At 39.3% G+C, this 17,136-nt stretch overlaps 2 protein-coding genes across 2 annotated transcripts; both read right to left on the bottom strand.

The window, feature by feature from the left end:
• Window positions 1–3,832: 3,832 nt before the first annotated feature.
• LOC113036176 (extracellular calcium-sensing receptor-like) lies at window positions 3,833–7,620 on the bottom strand. Its single transcript, XM_026192329.1, has 8 exons — window positions 7,248–7,620; window positions 6,812–7,106; window positions 6,427–6,716; window positions 5,965–6,260; window positions 5,439–5,644; window positions 5,079–5,300; window positions 4,874–4,997; window positions 3,833–4,731 (listed from the first exon to the last, which is right to left on the bottom strand). The coding sequence occupies exons 1-8, from the start codon at window positions 7,544–7,546 to the stop codon at window positions 3,833–3,835; spliced, it is 2,631 nt and encodes an 876-aa protein (XP_026048114.1). The 5' UTR covers window positions 7,547–7,620.
• Window positions 7,621–11,773: 4,153 nt separating this feature from the next.
• Window positions 11,774–15,489, bottom strand: LOC113036175 (extracellular calcium-sensing receptor-like). Its single transcript, XM_026192328.1, has 8 exons — window positions 15,117–15,489; window positions 14,681–14,975; window positions 14,296–14,585; window positions 13,906–14,201; window positions 13,380–13,585; window positions 13,020–13,241; window positions 12,815–12,938; window positions 11,774–12,672 (listed from the first exon to the last, which is right to left on the bottom strand). Exons 1-8 carry the CDS (start codon window positions 15,413–15,415, stop codon window positions 11,774–11,776), a joined length of 2,631 nt encoding a protein of 876 aa, XP_026048113.1. The 5' UTR covers window positions 15,416–15,489.
• Window positions 15,490–17,136: the final 1,647 nt, after the last annotated feature.

Here is a 17,136-nt window from a genome sequence, read left to right as displayed (position 1 = left end):
GACTGTAAAAAGTCAGCAGAACAAAAATAAACTCCACCTAAACTTGGTTTATATCTGACCCAGATAGACTGCAGGTCATAACTTCTTATCTGAAGTTCAGTTCACCTGACACTCGGACCGGCGGCTGCCTCGGGTCTCTCCTCTTGCCTCCGCTTTCTCTCATCCACCTGCTGGCCTCCACCACTTGCTAATGTTACTGAATCTGTGGATGCACCGCCATAGCCACCACCAAATAACTGAGTTATTTTTTACACACCGGACAGCATCTGGCCAATCCACCACCTTTCATACCGTTACAAAAAAAAAAAAAAGAAAATCATTGGCCCACTGAGCAAATGCCCAGTATGCCCGATGGCCAGTCCAGCTATGGTCGTGCCATCAGTTAACCCTTTGAGTGCCAGCTGTGGCACGCGTGCCTAGGGTTGCCGACCCCTGCTGTACACCAATCCACCCAACCAACCTCATTGTAACCACTGTGGTTGGGCTCACTTCTGATGGAGATGAGACAGTGTACAGAGTGGAAATAGAGAATTTGTCATGCTGGTGCTCCAAAGAAAACTTGAAGCTGAATGTTCATAAAACAAAAGAACTCATCATGGATTTCACGAGTCTCCTCTCGTAAATAGAGAATGGGTGGAATCCGTCTCCACATTTAGGTTTCTGGGCACGCACATCTCGATTAATCTCACCTTGACCAACCACACTAATGAAGGCCCATCAGGCAAGTGTCCTGAAAAGGAATGACCTGGACCAGTGGCTGTCGTTGGCCTTTTTACCACTCCTCAGTTGACAGCATCAGATCCTCCCGTCCCTAAAATTGCCAATCTATTCTTCAAATTTCTGTAAATTTAACAAAAAATGTATGTTTCAGTACACCATTCAATTTACTTTATTTATAATAGTTTTTCTTGTTTGTTTGTTTTATGTTCTTGCTGGTATTTGTCGTTCTCTAAAACCTAAAAGAGAATTATGGATTTGATCAACTGGTCTCTGAATGCTATTGACACCCTTTTCTCAACGAGAAATCTGGGCTCGGGAGAGCCTGAGTGCCCTGGAGGGACTTTCCCTGCCGGATACACGATGGACGGGTGGCAGAACTGGAGGATCATGTGCCTGGCGGGACTGTCGATTGAGGACGCTGAAGATATCTATCTATTCGGAACCATGATAACAGGGTTCATGCTGATCGGAGTTGGCTTAGCCCTGGTTTATCGGAGAAATAATAGAGCGGAACCGGCTGTTCAAACCCCCCCAAGGCTGCCCGCTGGAATCGAAATGGAACGAGGCGCAACCTCTCACAACGAACGTAATATGGTCAACACCTTGGAGACGCTTGCAGCTGCTGTGAAGGCTCAAAACAACACCATTGAGCGTATGAGGGGAAACATCAGAGAGAGGCCTGCTCAAAATGAGACCCTTGAGTGACAATTGGAAAACATCGCGGAACGGATCACTGCAGTTATGAGGTCTCAGAATCAAAAGAACGATAACACCATGGAACAGAAGTTTGATACTATCATGGGGAGGCTCGTGACTCTCCAATGGGAGATCGAGAGGCCAGTGTCGGAGTGTTAAAGAGCAGCCTGAAAAATTCTCCTGGGCTGCTCGCATGGAAATTAACAAAACCAACATAAACATTGCGGATCCCCATCACGGCGCCAGCTGCAGGCCCAAGGCTGGAGGCGAACAATCACTCCCTGATAATGACTGTGTTACGGCTATTCTTCCCATCCCATGCAAGGACACCTGGATTGGCTGGAGGACTGTTTACTTAGCCTGATAGGCCGAAGGACACTGTCTCAGCTAAACTATGGACACGCACACACACACACTTACACTGATAAGCACTCACTCATTCCCCCTCCCTTTCCAACGCCTTCGATGCTTGTGCCCTACCGGGGAAGATAGCAGTCAACTGGACCAGCACAGACGCTGCAGGACCGGATGCGCTGTCTACACCGGCTCTCTCTTACCCTTTACCCACCCCTGTTGCTTGTCTTGTGTTTCTATGGTGTATTGATAGTCATGTGCTTTTGTGCTGAGGTGTTTTTTCTGTTATCAAACTGTTCTCCCACTAGGAGCTCAGTCTGAGTGGAGTTTTTTTTTCTCCTCCTCTTACCTCATGTAGTGTATTTTCGTTGTTTTTTCCTATCAGCCTACCTTTCTGACATGTCTGCCCAATGTGATGTTTGTGTAAAGTTGGTCAGAAGGTTCCTTTGTAAGTGCGCATGCGCCATTAGCGTGCTGCCTGCTGTAACCCTAATTTCCCTCGGGATGAATAAAGTATTCTGATTCTGATTATGCTGATTATTTTTCGCCACGTCTACTGGCCATGCATGAAATTAATGAAAGTTTGAAACATTTTTACCAGATGCTGCAGATTAAATCCTAATATTTTGGATTTTGTTGGTGTTATTAAGTATTGAAAATATTGCTTTGGTAACTTGTCAGAACAGGAATTTTTGAACAACAGTTGAAAACTGCTATAGCATAACTGATATATAGATGACAGAGCTCACTCAGCTCACATTAAATTTACATTTGCAGTCTTGGACTTGATGCTTGATACAAATGGAAATGTTAGATTTCATTGTATGAAACCACTGAAAAATAATTCAGAGCTATATAGTGTTATTGTGAAATGTGATTTTAAATTTATTTATGCACTTAACACTGAGTTACATATTCATACATTAACATGTACAACAACAATAAAAAATGTACAATTATTTAAAAAAGTTTTCTCAGTAACAAAAGTAAACAACTCTGCTATGTGCTTGAAAGTGTGCAGTTTACTTTTTGTATTTTTATTGTGAGGTAAATAAGACAAAAATGATCAGTAAGGACAGACAAACAAAAAAAAGACAAGCAAATTCATCAAATATATTATTATAGTGTAGTCTCATAACTATGTATAGAGCATTATGTGTGTTGATTGAAATGGTAAAAGAAATTATTTGATAGTCATGAAAACTTTTTCAACTATATAAAGAATAAAAAATGCTCTCAAATCACAGCCCAGAAGCCTACAGCAGAGCCTAATGCACATTCCAGGATGATTTTCTCCTTGTATGCTGTTAGATTTTTTATTGGGACTAGAGGGCTCACGACCAACCAAATAGTACATATTAAAACTTGAATAAAGTTGTTCATTTACTTGTTCATTTACTTGTCATATTTCTTGTTATATTAAAAGCCCTAATCTTCTGTGATGCAAAAAAAAAAAAAAAAAAAGACAGCAAAGACATAGTAATGAGGGATGAAATTTTCCAGTTATCTTTTCACGTGTTTTTTTAATAATTAATATTTATTCCTTAAAAAAAATTGTTTCCTGATGTGATGCAATAAAAAAAATGATGTCATTAATTGGCTCATAGTAGGAGAGATTGGGCACAGTGGATGGAGGTCAAGGCCAACCCAGAGGTCCCACCACAGCCCCAACCCATCTAGTGACATACCCTGGAACCCAGAGTGTTCCAGAGTAGGACAATTTGGAACACTCAACAACAACAACAATAATAATAACAATGATAATAACAAACAATAATGAAAATATTGCTGATGAATACCATGTACGAGTAACTGTTAGGAAAAAATACCAGAACTTTGTGTGTGTGTGTGTGTGTGTGTGTGTGTGTGTGTGTGTGTGTGTGTGTGTGTGTGTGTGTGTGTGTCGATGTGTGCACATGCATATGCGCAGTTGGGCAGTTATGTGTAGTTATGTGTTATGTGTAGTCAGTATCCAGAAATTGATTTAGAAAGACATATAAAATATCCAATTTCGACTTGGAATTGCAACAATAATCATTTCCAAAAAACTGATATACTATGATTAATTTTTGCACATTAAATATTTCTTGGTGTTCTTCTCAGGCTTAAACAATATGATAAAACATTTTGGAGCAAATATACACATTATTAGTCCAAAGCTGGAGGCCAGAATGGCAAAAATCTCCACAACCACAGTGAACTTTCCAGGAGAGCTGACATATGCTGGGATAAAGGTGATCCACACTGCACAAAATATCAGCATGCTGAAGGTGATAAGCTTGGCTTCATTGAAATTATCAGGTAACTTGCGGGCTAAAAAAGCTAAAACAAAGCAAAAGGAAGCAAGTAGGCCAATGTAACCGAGCACAGCCCAGAAGCCAACAGCAGAGCCTAATGCACATTCCAGGATGATTTTCTCCTTGTATGCGGTTAGATTTTTTATTGGGAATGGAGGGCTAAGTACCAACCAAATCGTACATATTAAAACTTGAATAAAGGTGAAAGACATAACAGTCATTCTTTGTTGTGGAGGACCAAACCATTTCATCACATTACTACCTGGAAGTCTGGCTTTAAAAGCCATTAAAACCACTATAGTTTTCCCAAGTACACAGGAGATACAGAGTACAAAGGTTATGCCAAATGCAGTGTGGCGCAGCATGCAGGACCACTCAGATGGCGCTCCAATGAAAGTTATTGAACATAAGAAACACAGAGTCAGTGAGATGAGCAGCAGGAAGCTCAGCTCAGAGTTGTTGGCTCGGACAATTGGAGATGTCCTGTGACGTAAGAATATAGCAGTTGTGATAATAGTCAGACAAGCACCAAGAACTGAGAATGTAGCCAGGATGATTCCTAGGATGTCTTGAAAAGAAAGAAACTCTATGGGTTTAGGAATACAAGTGTCTCTCTTTGCATTAGGCTGGAATTCCATGTGGCAGGGTAAACAATCAGCAGAATCTGAATGGGAGAAAAAAAGGAGTTAAGGTGCTTCTTGTAATTTTGGCTTTATAGATTACAAATTTATTCTTGTAATGTATTCGATGTTGCAGATTTGCATCATAAAAACATTTTACATGCACAGACAAGCATTTTACTTTACCTGTAGTATTACTAATCTCTCCCTCAGGACATGCGGTACAGTCATAGCAGCAAATGGGTTTTCCTTTTTGCAGCACTTTACGAGTTCCTGGAGGACAACTCCCACTGCACACTGACACTGGCACCTGTGTAATATAAAAAGGCTGCGTAACATATGTAAATGTTTGCTATAAAACTGAAAAGATTACATTAATTTGACTTTTTACTTTCGTGCTGCCCTCCATCCAGATGATGTTTTTGTTAATCTGGAACTCCTGGCCCTCTGGCAGTGACGCATCATACAGCCCTACAGTCACTATGTCAGTTATGCCAGCCATAGTTTTTTGCCAGTTAACCAACTCATAAATAGCCACAGGATCCCCATTAGTATCGAATGACACATCATATCCATTTCGGGAAAAATTTACTTTCTTCAGCTCAGTTAGAATCTGTAAGGATGAATTGAGACATAAAGGGAGTGGAAAGAAAAAACAAAACAATATTTGAACAACTAAAAGTAATGTTTCACTTAACGTTTCTTAGAGACAGTGAAACATGTTGGCAATGACTGATTCGTTTTTACTGACCTGCTTGGACTGTAATTTGGTTAGTTTGTCACACTGAGCTGTGACATTTCTTCCCTGACATAATGCATTATGAATGGCATGTGCAATTGCATACACAGCCTTGTACACCATGTTACTAATTCTAAGCTGAGATGTATCAGTGTACGGGGTTTGGAGAGTCTTTATATCTTCAGTTCCATTACATACTTTCTTTCCTGCAGAATTACCTAAAAATAAAAAAGGCACCAAAATGACAGACAATTGAATTCATCCATTTAACATCATATCTTTTGAACATATCACTCAACAAACAAAGAGTCACGTTTGAGAAAAGGGGCCACAGTAATAGTGTTGGCTGACTGCCTAAACTTGACCTAAAGGTTAAACATATAGATTATGATTTGTTGCAGTAACGGACCTTTTTGATTATGTTGAATTTGAAATTGCTTAAATTACAAAAAAGAACATGTCTGGCCTTTTTAAGACCAGACATTTTACAAGAAACTCTAACAACCAAGAAAAACAAAAAACGAAAAATGTTTCTCACTTTCTTTTATTGTGCAGTTGAAGGAATCCTCCCAGAACTCAGTAAGCAATGGTGATACAGCCACTTGAGCAAAAGAGAGATTCAACAGGAAGTTTCTGAAACCTGGGATTACAGATTTCTGAATTCCAAATCCAATGGTCCCAGCGAGAAAACTGTACTTCCTTAATCCCGGGTTGGTCACCCATGACTCACTGCCTATCCATTGTCGAGGTGGAAAAGGCTCACGTGAAAGTTCTGCCAGCAGGATCCTCATGTCTCCAGATGGTGCAAATGCCACCACTACCATAGATGTAGATCTTGTGAAAAAAGTACAACTTATTAGAAGACTTTTTTAAGCTACCCGGTATGTAAAATGTTTAGTCAGAAACTTATTTTTGTATATCAATCCAACAAACAAACAAAAAAACCTTGTAAAAAATCATTAAAAATAAATCCCAGAGTGAAAATCTTTGATGTAAGAACCTGCGGATAACATCTGCTACTTTCTGAATCCTGCTATGTGGGTGGGTCCGATAGAAAGATACAGAGTATTCCACACAAATCCCCTCTTTCTTTGCTGCTTCTAGAAAAGATGCCATGCCGTTATTTCCATAATCTGTATCTGATCGTACAGCACCTATCCAAGTCCAGCCAAACTGTTTTACCAGCTTAGCTAGCGCACCAGCTTGAAACTGGTCACTGGGGATTGTTCTGAAAAAACTTGGGTACTGCTGCTTGTCAGACAAGCATGCACATGTGGCAGAGGGGCTCACCTAAAACAAAAGAAGACAAGGTAATCCTATAAGAACTGCAGATGTGCATGCATATTTTAAACACCTAGTTTGAAAAAAAAAATTAAAGTATTTACTTGAGGAATGTTAAAGGGACTGATGATTCGTGACATGCTGATGGATGGCGTAGACCCAGACTCACCAACAACAGCCATCACCATACCTGACTGGGAGCAGTTTTTGCCAGTGTGAAACACAAGGTCCAAGCTATTCAAAAACTGAAATGCCAAATGCACTGTCATGGAAACTGATGCACATGAGTCATAGATCTGATACCCAAGCCTGATTCCGGGCAGCAGCTCTGTATTGTTGTTAATCTCTTCTATGGCAAAGACCATTGCATGTGACAACTGCAGCTCATCGGCATTTATGCTGCAGACAGACAGTCACCTCACTGTTAAAATTGTAGGCTACATAGATTTTGTTAAGATGAAATTTCATACAGATAACACACAGCAAGAAAGATTACCATTACAATACATGCAACATGTTCATAATTTTTTCCATACTGACCTCCCTTTGCATCTTACTGGCTCAGGCATGATGGTATAATCATGGCTCACTGTTTGCGTGTAGGAGTGAAGAGAGAAAGCACCCCCAATAATGAAGTCCCCATCCATTGAGAATGCAGGTAGATGAATGCTACCCTGCAACTTACATTTCACAGAAGAAGCTTCAGTACCAGCCCAAGCACCTGTAAAGCTACTCCTTTGATTCAGACTATCCAGAGACACACCCAAGGCAAAAACTGAGTTCAGCTGAAACAAACACAGAGCAGATACCAGACCAATTAAAAGAACTGAGACTGCCATCTCTCCCTGATGCCAGGTATGTGTGTAAGTGGTATTTATATAGGGTTTTAGAGAACGGGCTCTGCTCTACGCCTTCAAGAGGACATGATCTTACGCAGTGGTCTTTGATTAAAAGTCTGAAAGGTCATTCATTACTCTAAACAGGAGAGTATATTACAAATAGCCTTGACAGATACTATGAGTTTAGCTGGATTCATTTAGCTAAAAAAACAAAACAAAACAAAACTTTGTCCCCGATAAGGCTTGGAGATATCCTAAAGTTATCTTATCATTCAGTATTTCTTCATTTGATGTTTAATACATTTAGCTCAGTTTATGTGTTGAGAGTTCTAAGTTGGCATGTTTGCAGTCATGTAACTGTACAATATTTCCACACAGAGTCTTTGGCAAATTAATGCTGGAAATTTACTAAGAAATATTAAAAGAAGCTATAATTGTAAAGTCTCACTCTGCTACTACCACCTAGTGGACAACATGATTAAATAAAATATGAGCAATTCATCTTTTACTGTCAACTGAAGACATTTGAAATATAGCCTAATCACAAAAACACATCTTAAAATACTAACAACTTAAAAAAAGAGGCTAATACTAATATATACACCAAAAATGAAAAACATAACCATGACTGTTTCTATTATATTCTCTGCTGTTTTTCCTCTTCTGGTTAAAAAGACCTTTTCTCTTCAGTGTCAGCCAGTACTTGCTCAGATAGAATTGCTCTTACTTTATCTGGAATCACAATCACAATTTAAGGTGCTCTGATCAGCGTTGTTGTTGCTATACAAAAAAAGTAAAGTAAAAACATGGAAGCAAACATCAGCAAGAATGGGTGACTGAACTGGAGATTTAGGTTCCACGGGCATGTATAATGGCCAGTACTCCTTAGATTTCTCTGAGTGGTCACTGACTTCGGAGCCAGCTGTACAGAATAAGCTTAACATACAATCAACAAGATACATGTCTACGCATGAGTCTTGGTCTCCATTGTGTTAACAGTACTAAAAATAAAACGGTAGACTAGTAAGTAAAGAAACTTGATTCATTTACATTGCCAATTTTCTTCTAAATAATAGTAATAAGTAATAAATAGTAGTAATAAACAATAAACTGGAAAAATATATACAATCAAGAGCGATATATAGAAAACAAGAGAAAGGTATGCATTGGAGAACACAGTGCTTTGAAGTAGTACAGGACTTGGTCTGAGTATAGAGACCATGTGTGAGTGGTCTGAGTGATGAGGGTTACTCAGACCATGGCCCAGATTGGTGAGGTGAGTGGACATCGGTCGGGTGTGGAGAGATAGTGTTTGTTGATGTCCAAATGGCCCAGGGGAAAAAGCTGTTTGTGAGCCTGAAGGTGTGAGACATGATTAACCCCTGCGCCAGCCAGAGGGCAGCAGGTCAAACAGGTGGTTGGCAGGGTGCAAGAGACCTTGAGACACTATCCACTCGACACACTTCATGCCTACAGATGTGAGGGCTGTATGTTCGTAGTCATTGAGGCTGTCTATATCAGTCTTTTTGGGGAATGGTGGTGGCCTTCATACAGCTGGGAATGGTGGCATGAGTGAGGGAGAGGTTGAACAGCTTTGTGAGTATCCCTGCCAGTTGTTCCGCACAGGCTTTGACCACAGCCCTTGGGATGCCATCAAGGCCATTAGTTATTCTGGCATTCACCGGGCTCAGATGATGATGGATTGGATTTATATAGCGCTTTTCAAGGCACCCAAAGCGCTTTACAATGCCACTATTCATTCACTCTCGCATTCACACACTGGTGGAGGCAAGCTACAGTTGTAGCCACAGCTGCCCTGGGGCAGACTGACAGAAGCGAGGCTGCCATATCGCGCCATCGGCCCTTCTGGCCAACACCAGTAGGCGGTAGGGTAAAGTGTCTTGCCCAAGGACACAACAACCAGGACAGAGAGCCCGGGGATCAAACCGGCGACCTTCCGGTTACAGATACGCTTCCCAACCCCCTGAGCCACGGTCGCCCGATCAGAGTGCTTCTGACTTCATGTTCCTGGAGGGAGAGAGGGGTCTGCTGGTTGAAAGGGAAGTGGGGAGCAGGGTCTAGGGGAGAGGGGTTACCTCATACCCAGCAATGAAGATGTTGAGCTCCTCTATGAGTTTCAGGCAGCTGACGAGGCTTGGGAGGCTTGGGTGCCTTTTCACACCCGACTTGGGCTGTTCTCTGTGAAGAAACCATTCTACCTTTTTCCGGCATGTATTTATTCTTGCTCTAATACTATGTATATTTTTATGCCATGCACAGTTGGTGGGACACACCTACAATTTTATTTTACATGTACAATGACAATAATATGCAATTCTATTGTTTTCTGTATTTAGTTCTTTGTTCAATACAATACACATTAATGTTATTTGATTAAAGTAATGATTGCAAAGCATAGTCTCAAGCCAAAAAAAAAAAAGAACTCTACGCTTTATGAACCTCCAGATGGGCTATAATTGCCAATCTGTTCTTCTATTATTATTATTTTTTTAATTTAAGAGAAAAATCTGTTTTAGTACACCTGGCTTGATGTTTTAATTGTTCCATTTACCTTATAATGTTTTTTAATTTTTGTTTTTTGTTTCTTTTATGTTCTTGCTGGTATTTCACCATGATTACCAGCTGCATATTTGAAGGAAATTAATGAAACTGAAATATTGTTACCAACTGCTGTTAATTAAATCCTATAATTTGGGATTTTGTTCCTGTTCATAATGAATGAAAATGTTGCTTCGGCAACTTTTCAGAACAACAGTTTTTGAACAACAGTTGAAAACTTTTATAACTAGACTTTTTGAAATGTACTTTTTAAATTAATGTTTTCTCTGAGTGAGCAAATTGTAATTGTGGGGTTTGTGAATGTGGACCATTGTCGCAGCAGACATTATGTTGTATTCCTCGACATCATTACTAAACAGTTTTTTTTTTTTGGCACAGCAGGTGTATTTTTCTGCTTGGGAGATGACAGTGATGCTGTGTCCTTGCTTAAGAACATTTAAGTGTCTACATGTCAACGTAGCATCCGCATTAATAATAAGACTCAGTGTTTCTTAGTGCTTCCCACTGCATCATAACTAAATGATTAAATTGGTGCGAGATATGTGTATAGATGACAGAGCTCACTCAGTTCACTTTAAACTTAAATTTGCAGTCTTGGACCTCATGTTTGATTCAAATGGAAATGTTAGATTCCATTGTACGAAACAACTGAAAAATAAATCAGAATTATATTGTTATCGTGTTATTGTGAAATGTGACTTTACATTTATTTCAATATTCACTATTACTACCCCTACTCTGATTACTCTGAATTACGTATTCATAAATTGACACATACAAACAATAATTTAAAAAATGTATAATAACTTCACAGAAAAAGTTTTCTAAATAACAAAGAAGAAGAACTCGGTAATGTGCTTTGAAGGTGTGGAATTCCTCTTTTTTAGTTTTATTGTGAGGTAAACAAGACAAACAGGTCCAGTAAGGACAGGTGAACAGACAAAAAAGACAAGCAAGTTGTGCAAAAACATTATTAAGGTGAGTCCAGTATCTGTTTACTATGTACAGTCCAGTTTGTGTGTTGGTTGAAATGGTAAATGAAATAATTTCATGTAGTAATGCAAACTACATAAACTATATAAAGAAATAAAAATGCTCTCAAATGCAATAATGCCCATAATGATAATAATAACGATAACAATAATAACAACAATAATAATAATGATAATAATATGAAATAACAGTTATAGTAGTGTCATTACAAAGTATAGGTAGCAAAAATAAATGAAAAAATAAATCAATCATTATGTAAATACAGAGATAAGAGATTTTATTAAATTATGACTTTCCTTTTAACCACTTGAAACGGTTGGGTCTAGAGCAAGTCACCAAAAGTGCTGAGGGTGCAGTGCAGATGCCCAGTTCACTCCCCAATCACCCACCAACACAGCACTGACATGATATAATATAATAATAATATGGATAGCAGTAATAATAGCAAACAATAATGAAAGTATTGATGATGAATACCATGTGAGAGACCCTGTTAAGAGAAAATACCAGAAGTTTGTATGTCTGTGTAGGTGCATATGTGTAGTCAGGCAGTTGTCTATTATGTGTAGCCAGTATCCAGAAATTGATTTACAATTATATGCAATTTTGACTTTGAATTGTAACATTAACAATTTCTAAACCACTAAATTATGATTAATTTTTGCTCAGTACATGTTTCTTGGTGTTCTTCTCAGGTTTAAACAATATGATAAAACATTTTGGAGCAAATATACACATTATTAGTCCAAAGCTGGAGGCCAGAATGGCAAAAATCTCCACAACCACAGTGAACTTTCCAGGAGAGCTGACATATGCTGGGATAAAGGTGATCCACACTGCACAGAATATCAGCATGCTGAAGGTGATAAGCTTGGCTTCATTGAAATTATCAGGTAACTTGCGGGCTAAAACAGCTAAAACAAAGCAAAAGGCAGCAAGTAGGCCTATGTAACCAAGCACAGCCCAGAAGCCAACAGCAGAGCCTAATGCACATTCCAGGATGATTTTCTCCTTGTATGCGGTTAGATTTTTTATTGGGAATGGAGGGCTAAGTACCAACCAAATCGTACATATTAAAACTTGAATAAAGGTGAAAGACATAACAGTCATTCTTTGTTGTGGAGGACCAAACCATTTCATCACATTACTACCTGGAAGTCTGGCTTTAAAAGCCATTAAAACCACTATAGTTTTCCCAAGTACACAGGAGATACAGAGTACAAAGGTTATGCCAAATGCAGTGTGGCGCAGCATGCAGGACCACTCAGATGGCGCTCCAATGAAAGTTATTGAACATAAGAAACACAGAGTCAGTGAGATGAGCAGCAGGAAGCTCAGCTCAGAGTTGTTGGCTCGGACAATTGGAGATGTCCTGTGACGTAAGAATATAGCAGTTGTGATAATAGTCAGACAAGCACCAAGAACTGAGAATGTAGCCAGGATGATTCCTAGGATGTCTTGAAAAGAAAGAAACTCTATGGGTTTAGGAATACAAGTGTCTCTCTTTGCATTAGGCTGGAATTCCATGTGGCAGGGTAAACAATCAGCAGAATCTGAATGGGAGAAAAAAAGGAGTTAAGGTGCTTCTATTAATTTTGGCTTTATAGATTACAAATTTATTCTTGTAATGTATTCGATGTTGCAGATTTGCATCATAAAAACATTTTACATGCACAGACAAGCATTTTACTTTACCTGTAGTATTACTAATCTCTCCCTCAGGACATGCGGTACAGTCATAGCAGCAAATGGGTTTTCCTTTTTGCAGCACTTTACGAGTTCCTGGAGGACAACTCCCACTGCACACTGACACTGGCACCTGTGTAATATAAAAAGGCAGCGTAACATATGTAAATGTTTGCTATAAAACTGAAAAGATTACATTAATTTGACTTTTTACTTTCGTGCTGCCCTCCATCCAGATGATATTTTTGTTAATCTGGAACTCCTGGCCCTCTGGCAGTGATGCATCATACAGCCCTACAGTCACTATGTCAGTTATGCCAGCCATAGTTTTTTGCCAGTTAACCAACTCATAAATAGCCACAGGATCCCCATTAGTATCGAATGACACATCATATCCATTTCGGGAAAAATTTACTTTCTTCAGCTCAGTTAGAATCTGTAAGGATGAATTGAGACATAAAGGGAGTGGAAAGAAAAAACAAAACAATATTTGAACAACTAAAAGTAATGTTTCACTTAACGTTTCTTAGAGACAGTGAAACATGTTGGCAATGACTGATTCGTTTTTACTGACCTGCTTGGACTGTAATTTGGTTAGTTTGTCACACTGAGCTGTGACATTTCTTCCCTGACATAATGCATTATGAATGGCATGTGCAATTGCATACACAGCCTTGTACACCATGTTACTAATTCTAAGCTGAGATGTATCAGTGTACGGGGTTTGGAGAGTCTTTATATCTTCAGTTCCATTACATACTTTCTTTCCTGCAGAATTACCTAAAAATAAAAAAGGCACCAAAATGACAGACAATTGAATTCATCCATTTAACATCATATCTTTTGAACATATCACTCAACAAACAAAGAGTCACGTTTGAGAAAAGGGGCCACAGTAATAGTGTTGGCTGACTGCCTAAACTTGACCTAAAGGTTAAACATATAGATTATGATTTGTTGCAGTAACGGACCTTTTTGATTATGTTGGATTTGAAATTGCTTAAATTACAAAAAAGAACATGTCTGGCCTTTTTAAGACCAGACATTTTACAAGAAACTCTAACAACCAAGAAAAACAAAAAACGAAAAATGTTTCTCACTTTCTTTTATTGTGCAGTTGAAGGAATCCTCCCAGAACTCAGTAAGCAATGGTGATACAGCCACTTGAGCAAAAGAGAGATTCAACAGGAAGTTTCTGAAACCTGGGATTACAGATTTCTGAATTCCAAATCCAATGGTCCCAGCGAGAAAACTGTACTTCCTTAATCCCGGGTTGGTCACCCATGACTCACTGCCTATCCATTGTCGAGGTGGGAAAGGCTCACGTGATAACTCCTCAAACAGGATCTTCATGTCTCCTGAAGATGCAAATGCCACAACAACTACAGCCTTTGACCTTTTAGAGACAAAATAATTTTTTTGACTGTCTCATAACATCATGAAAGATTACATTAAATAAATGAAACTAAATTCCCACGTCATATAGAAACCTGCGGATAACATCTGCTACTTTCTGAATCCTGCTATGTGGGTGGGTCCGATAGAAGGACAAAGAGTATTCCACACAGATCCCCTCTCTCTGTGCTGCTTCTAGAAAAGATGCTATGCCGTTATTTCCATAATCTGTATCTGATCGTACAGCACCTATCCAAGTCCAGCCAAACTGTTTTACCAGCTTAGCTAGCGCACCAGCTTGAAACTGGTCACTGGGGATTGTTCTGAAAAAACTTGGGTACTGCTGCTTGTCAGACAAGCATGCACATGTGGCAGAGGGGCTCACCTAAAACAAAAGAAGACAAGGTAATCCTATAAGAACTGCAGATGTGCATGCATATTTTAAACACCTAGTTTGAAAAAAAAAATTAAAGTATTTACTTGAGGAATGTTAAAGGGACTGATGATTCGTGACATGCTGATGGATGGCGTAGACCCAGACTCACCAACAACAGCCATCACCATACCTGACTGGGAGCAGTTTTTGCCAGTGTGAAACACAAGGTCCAAGCTATTCAAAAACTGAAATGCCAAATGCACTGTCATGGAAACTGATGCACATGAGTCATAGATCTGATACCCAAGCCTGATTCCGGGCAGCAGCTCTGTATTGTTGTTAATCTCTTCTATGGCAAAGACCATTGCATGTGACAACTGCAGCTCATCGGCATTTATGCTGCAGACAGACAGTCACCTCACTGTTAAAATTGTAGGCTACATAGATTTTGTTAAGATGAAATTTCATACAGATAACACACAGCAAGAAAGATTACCATTACAATACATGCAACATGTTCATAATTTTTTCCATACTGACCTCCCTTTGCATCTTACTGGCTCAGGCATGATGGTATAATCATGGCTCACTGTTTGCGTGTAGGAGTGAAGAGAGAAAGCACCCCCAATAATGAAGTCCCCATCCATTGAGAATGCAGGTAGATGAATGCTACCCTGCAACTTACATTTCACAGAAGAAGCTTCAGTACCAGCCCAAGCACCTGTAAAGCTACTCCTTTGATTCAGACTATCCAGAGACACACCCAAGGCAAAAACTGAGTTCAGCTGAAACAAACACAGAGCAGATACCAGACCAATTAAAAGAACTGAGACTGCCATCTCTCCCTGATGCCAGGTATGTGTGTAAGTGGTATTTATATAGGGTTTTAGAGAACGGGCTCTGCTCTACGCCTTCAAGAGGACATGATCTTACGCAGTGGTCTTTGATTAAAAGTCTGAAAGGTCATTCATTACTCTAAACAGGAGAGTATATTACAAATAGCCTTGACAGATACTATGAGTTTAGCTGGATTCATTTAGCTAAAAAAACAAAACAAAACAAAACTTTGTCCCCGATAAGGCTTGGAGATATCCTAAAGTTATCTTATCATTCAGTATTTCTTCATTTGATGTTTAATACATTTAGCTCAGTTTATGTGTTGAGAGTTCTAAGTTGGCATGTTTGCAGTCATGTAACTGTACAATATTTCCACACAGAGTCTTTGGCAAATTAATGCTGGAAATTTACTAAGAAATATTAAAAGAAGCTATAATTGTAAAGTCTCACTCTGCTACTACCACCTAGTGGACAACATGATTAAATAAAATATGAGCAATTCATCTTTTACTGTCAACTGAAGACATTTGAAATATAGCCTAATCACAAAAACACATCTTAAAATACTAACAACTTAAAAAAAGAGGCTAATACTAATATATACACCAAAAATGAAAAACATAACCATGACTGTTTCTATTATATTCTCTGCTGTTTTTCCTCTTCTGGTTAAAAAGACCTTTTCTCTTCAGTGTCAGCCAGTACTTGCTCAGATAGAATTGCTCTTACTTTATCTGGAATCACAATCACAATTTAAGGTGCTCTGATCAGCGTTGTTGTTGCTATACAAAAAAAGTAAAGTAAAAACATGGAAGCAAACATCAGCAAGAATGGGTGACTGAACTGGAGATTTAGGTTCCACGGGCATGTATAATGGCCAGTACTCCTTAGATTTCTCTGAGTGGTCACTGACTTCGGAGCCAGCTGTACAGAATAAGCTTAACATACAATCAACAAGATACATGTCTACGCATGAGTCTTGGTCTCCATTGTGTTAACAGTACTAAAAATAAAACGGTAGACTAGTAAGTAAAGAAACTTGATTCATTTACATTGCCAATTTTCTTCTAAATAATAGTAATAAGTAATAAATAGTAGTAATAAACAATAAACTGGAAAAATATATACAATCAAGAGCGATATATAGAAAACAAGAGAAAGGTATGCATTGGAGAACACAGTGCTTTGAAGTAGTACAGGACTTGGTCTGAGTATAGAGACCATGTGTGAGTGGTCTGAGTGATGAGGGTTACTCAGACCATGGCCCAGATTGGTGAGGTGAGTGGACATCGGTCGGGTGTGGAGAGATAGTGTTTGTTGATGTCCAAATGGCCCAGGGGAAAAAGCTGTTTGTGAGCCTGAAGGTGTGAGACATGATTAACCCCTGCGCCAGCCAGAGGGCAGCAGGTCAAACAGGTGGTTGGCAGGGTGCAAGAGACCTTGAGACACTATCCACTCGACACACTTCATGCCTACAGATGTGAGGGCTGTATGTTCGTAGTCATTGAGGCTGTCTATATCAGTCTTTTTGGGGAATGGTGGTGGCCTTCATACAGCTGGGAATGGTGGCATGAGTGAGGGAGAGGTTGAACAGCTTTGTGAGTATCCCTGCCAGTTGTTCCGCACAGGCTTTGACCACAGCCCTTGGGATGCCATCAAGGCCATTAGTTATTCTGGCATTCACCGGGCTCAGATGATGATGGATTGGATTTATATAGCGCTT

The sequence above is a fragment of the Astatotilapia calliptera genome, chromosome 14, assembly GCF_900246225.1.
Source record: "Astatotilapia calliptera chromosome 14, fAstCal1.2, whole genome shotgun sequence".
Lineage (NCBI taxonomy): Eukaryota > Metazoa > Chordata > Actinopteri > Cichliformes > Cichlidae > Astatotilapia > Astatotilapia calliptera.
This window is presented reverse-complemented; position numbering and strand designations above follow the sequence as displayed.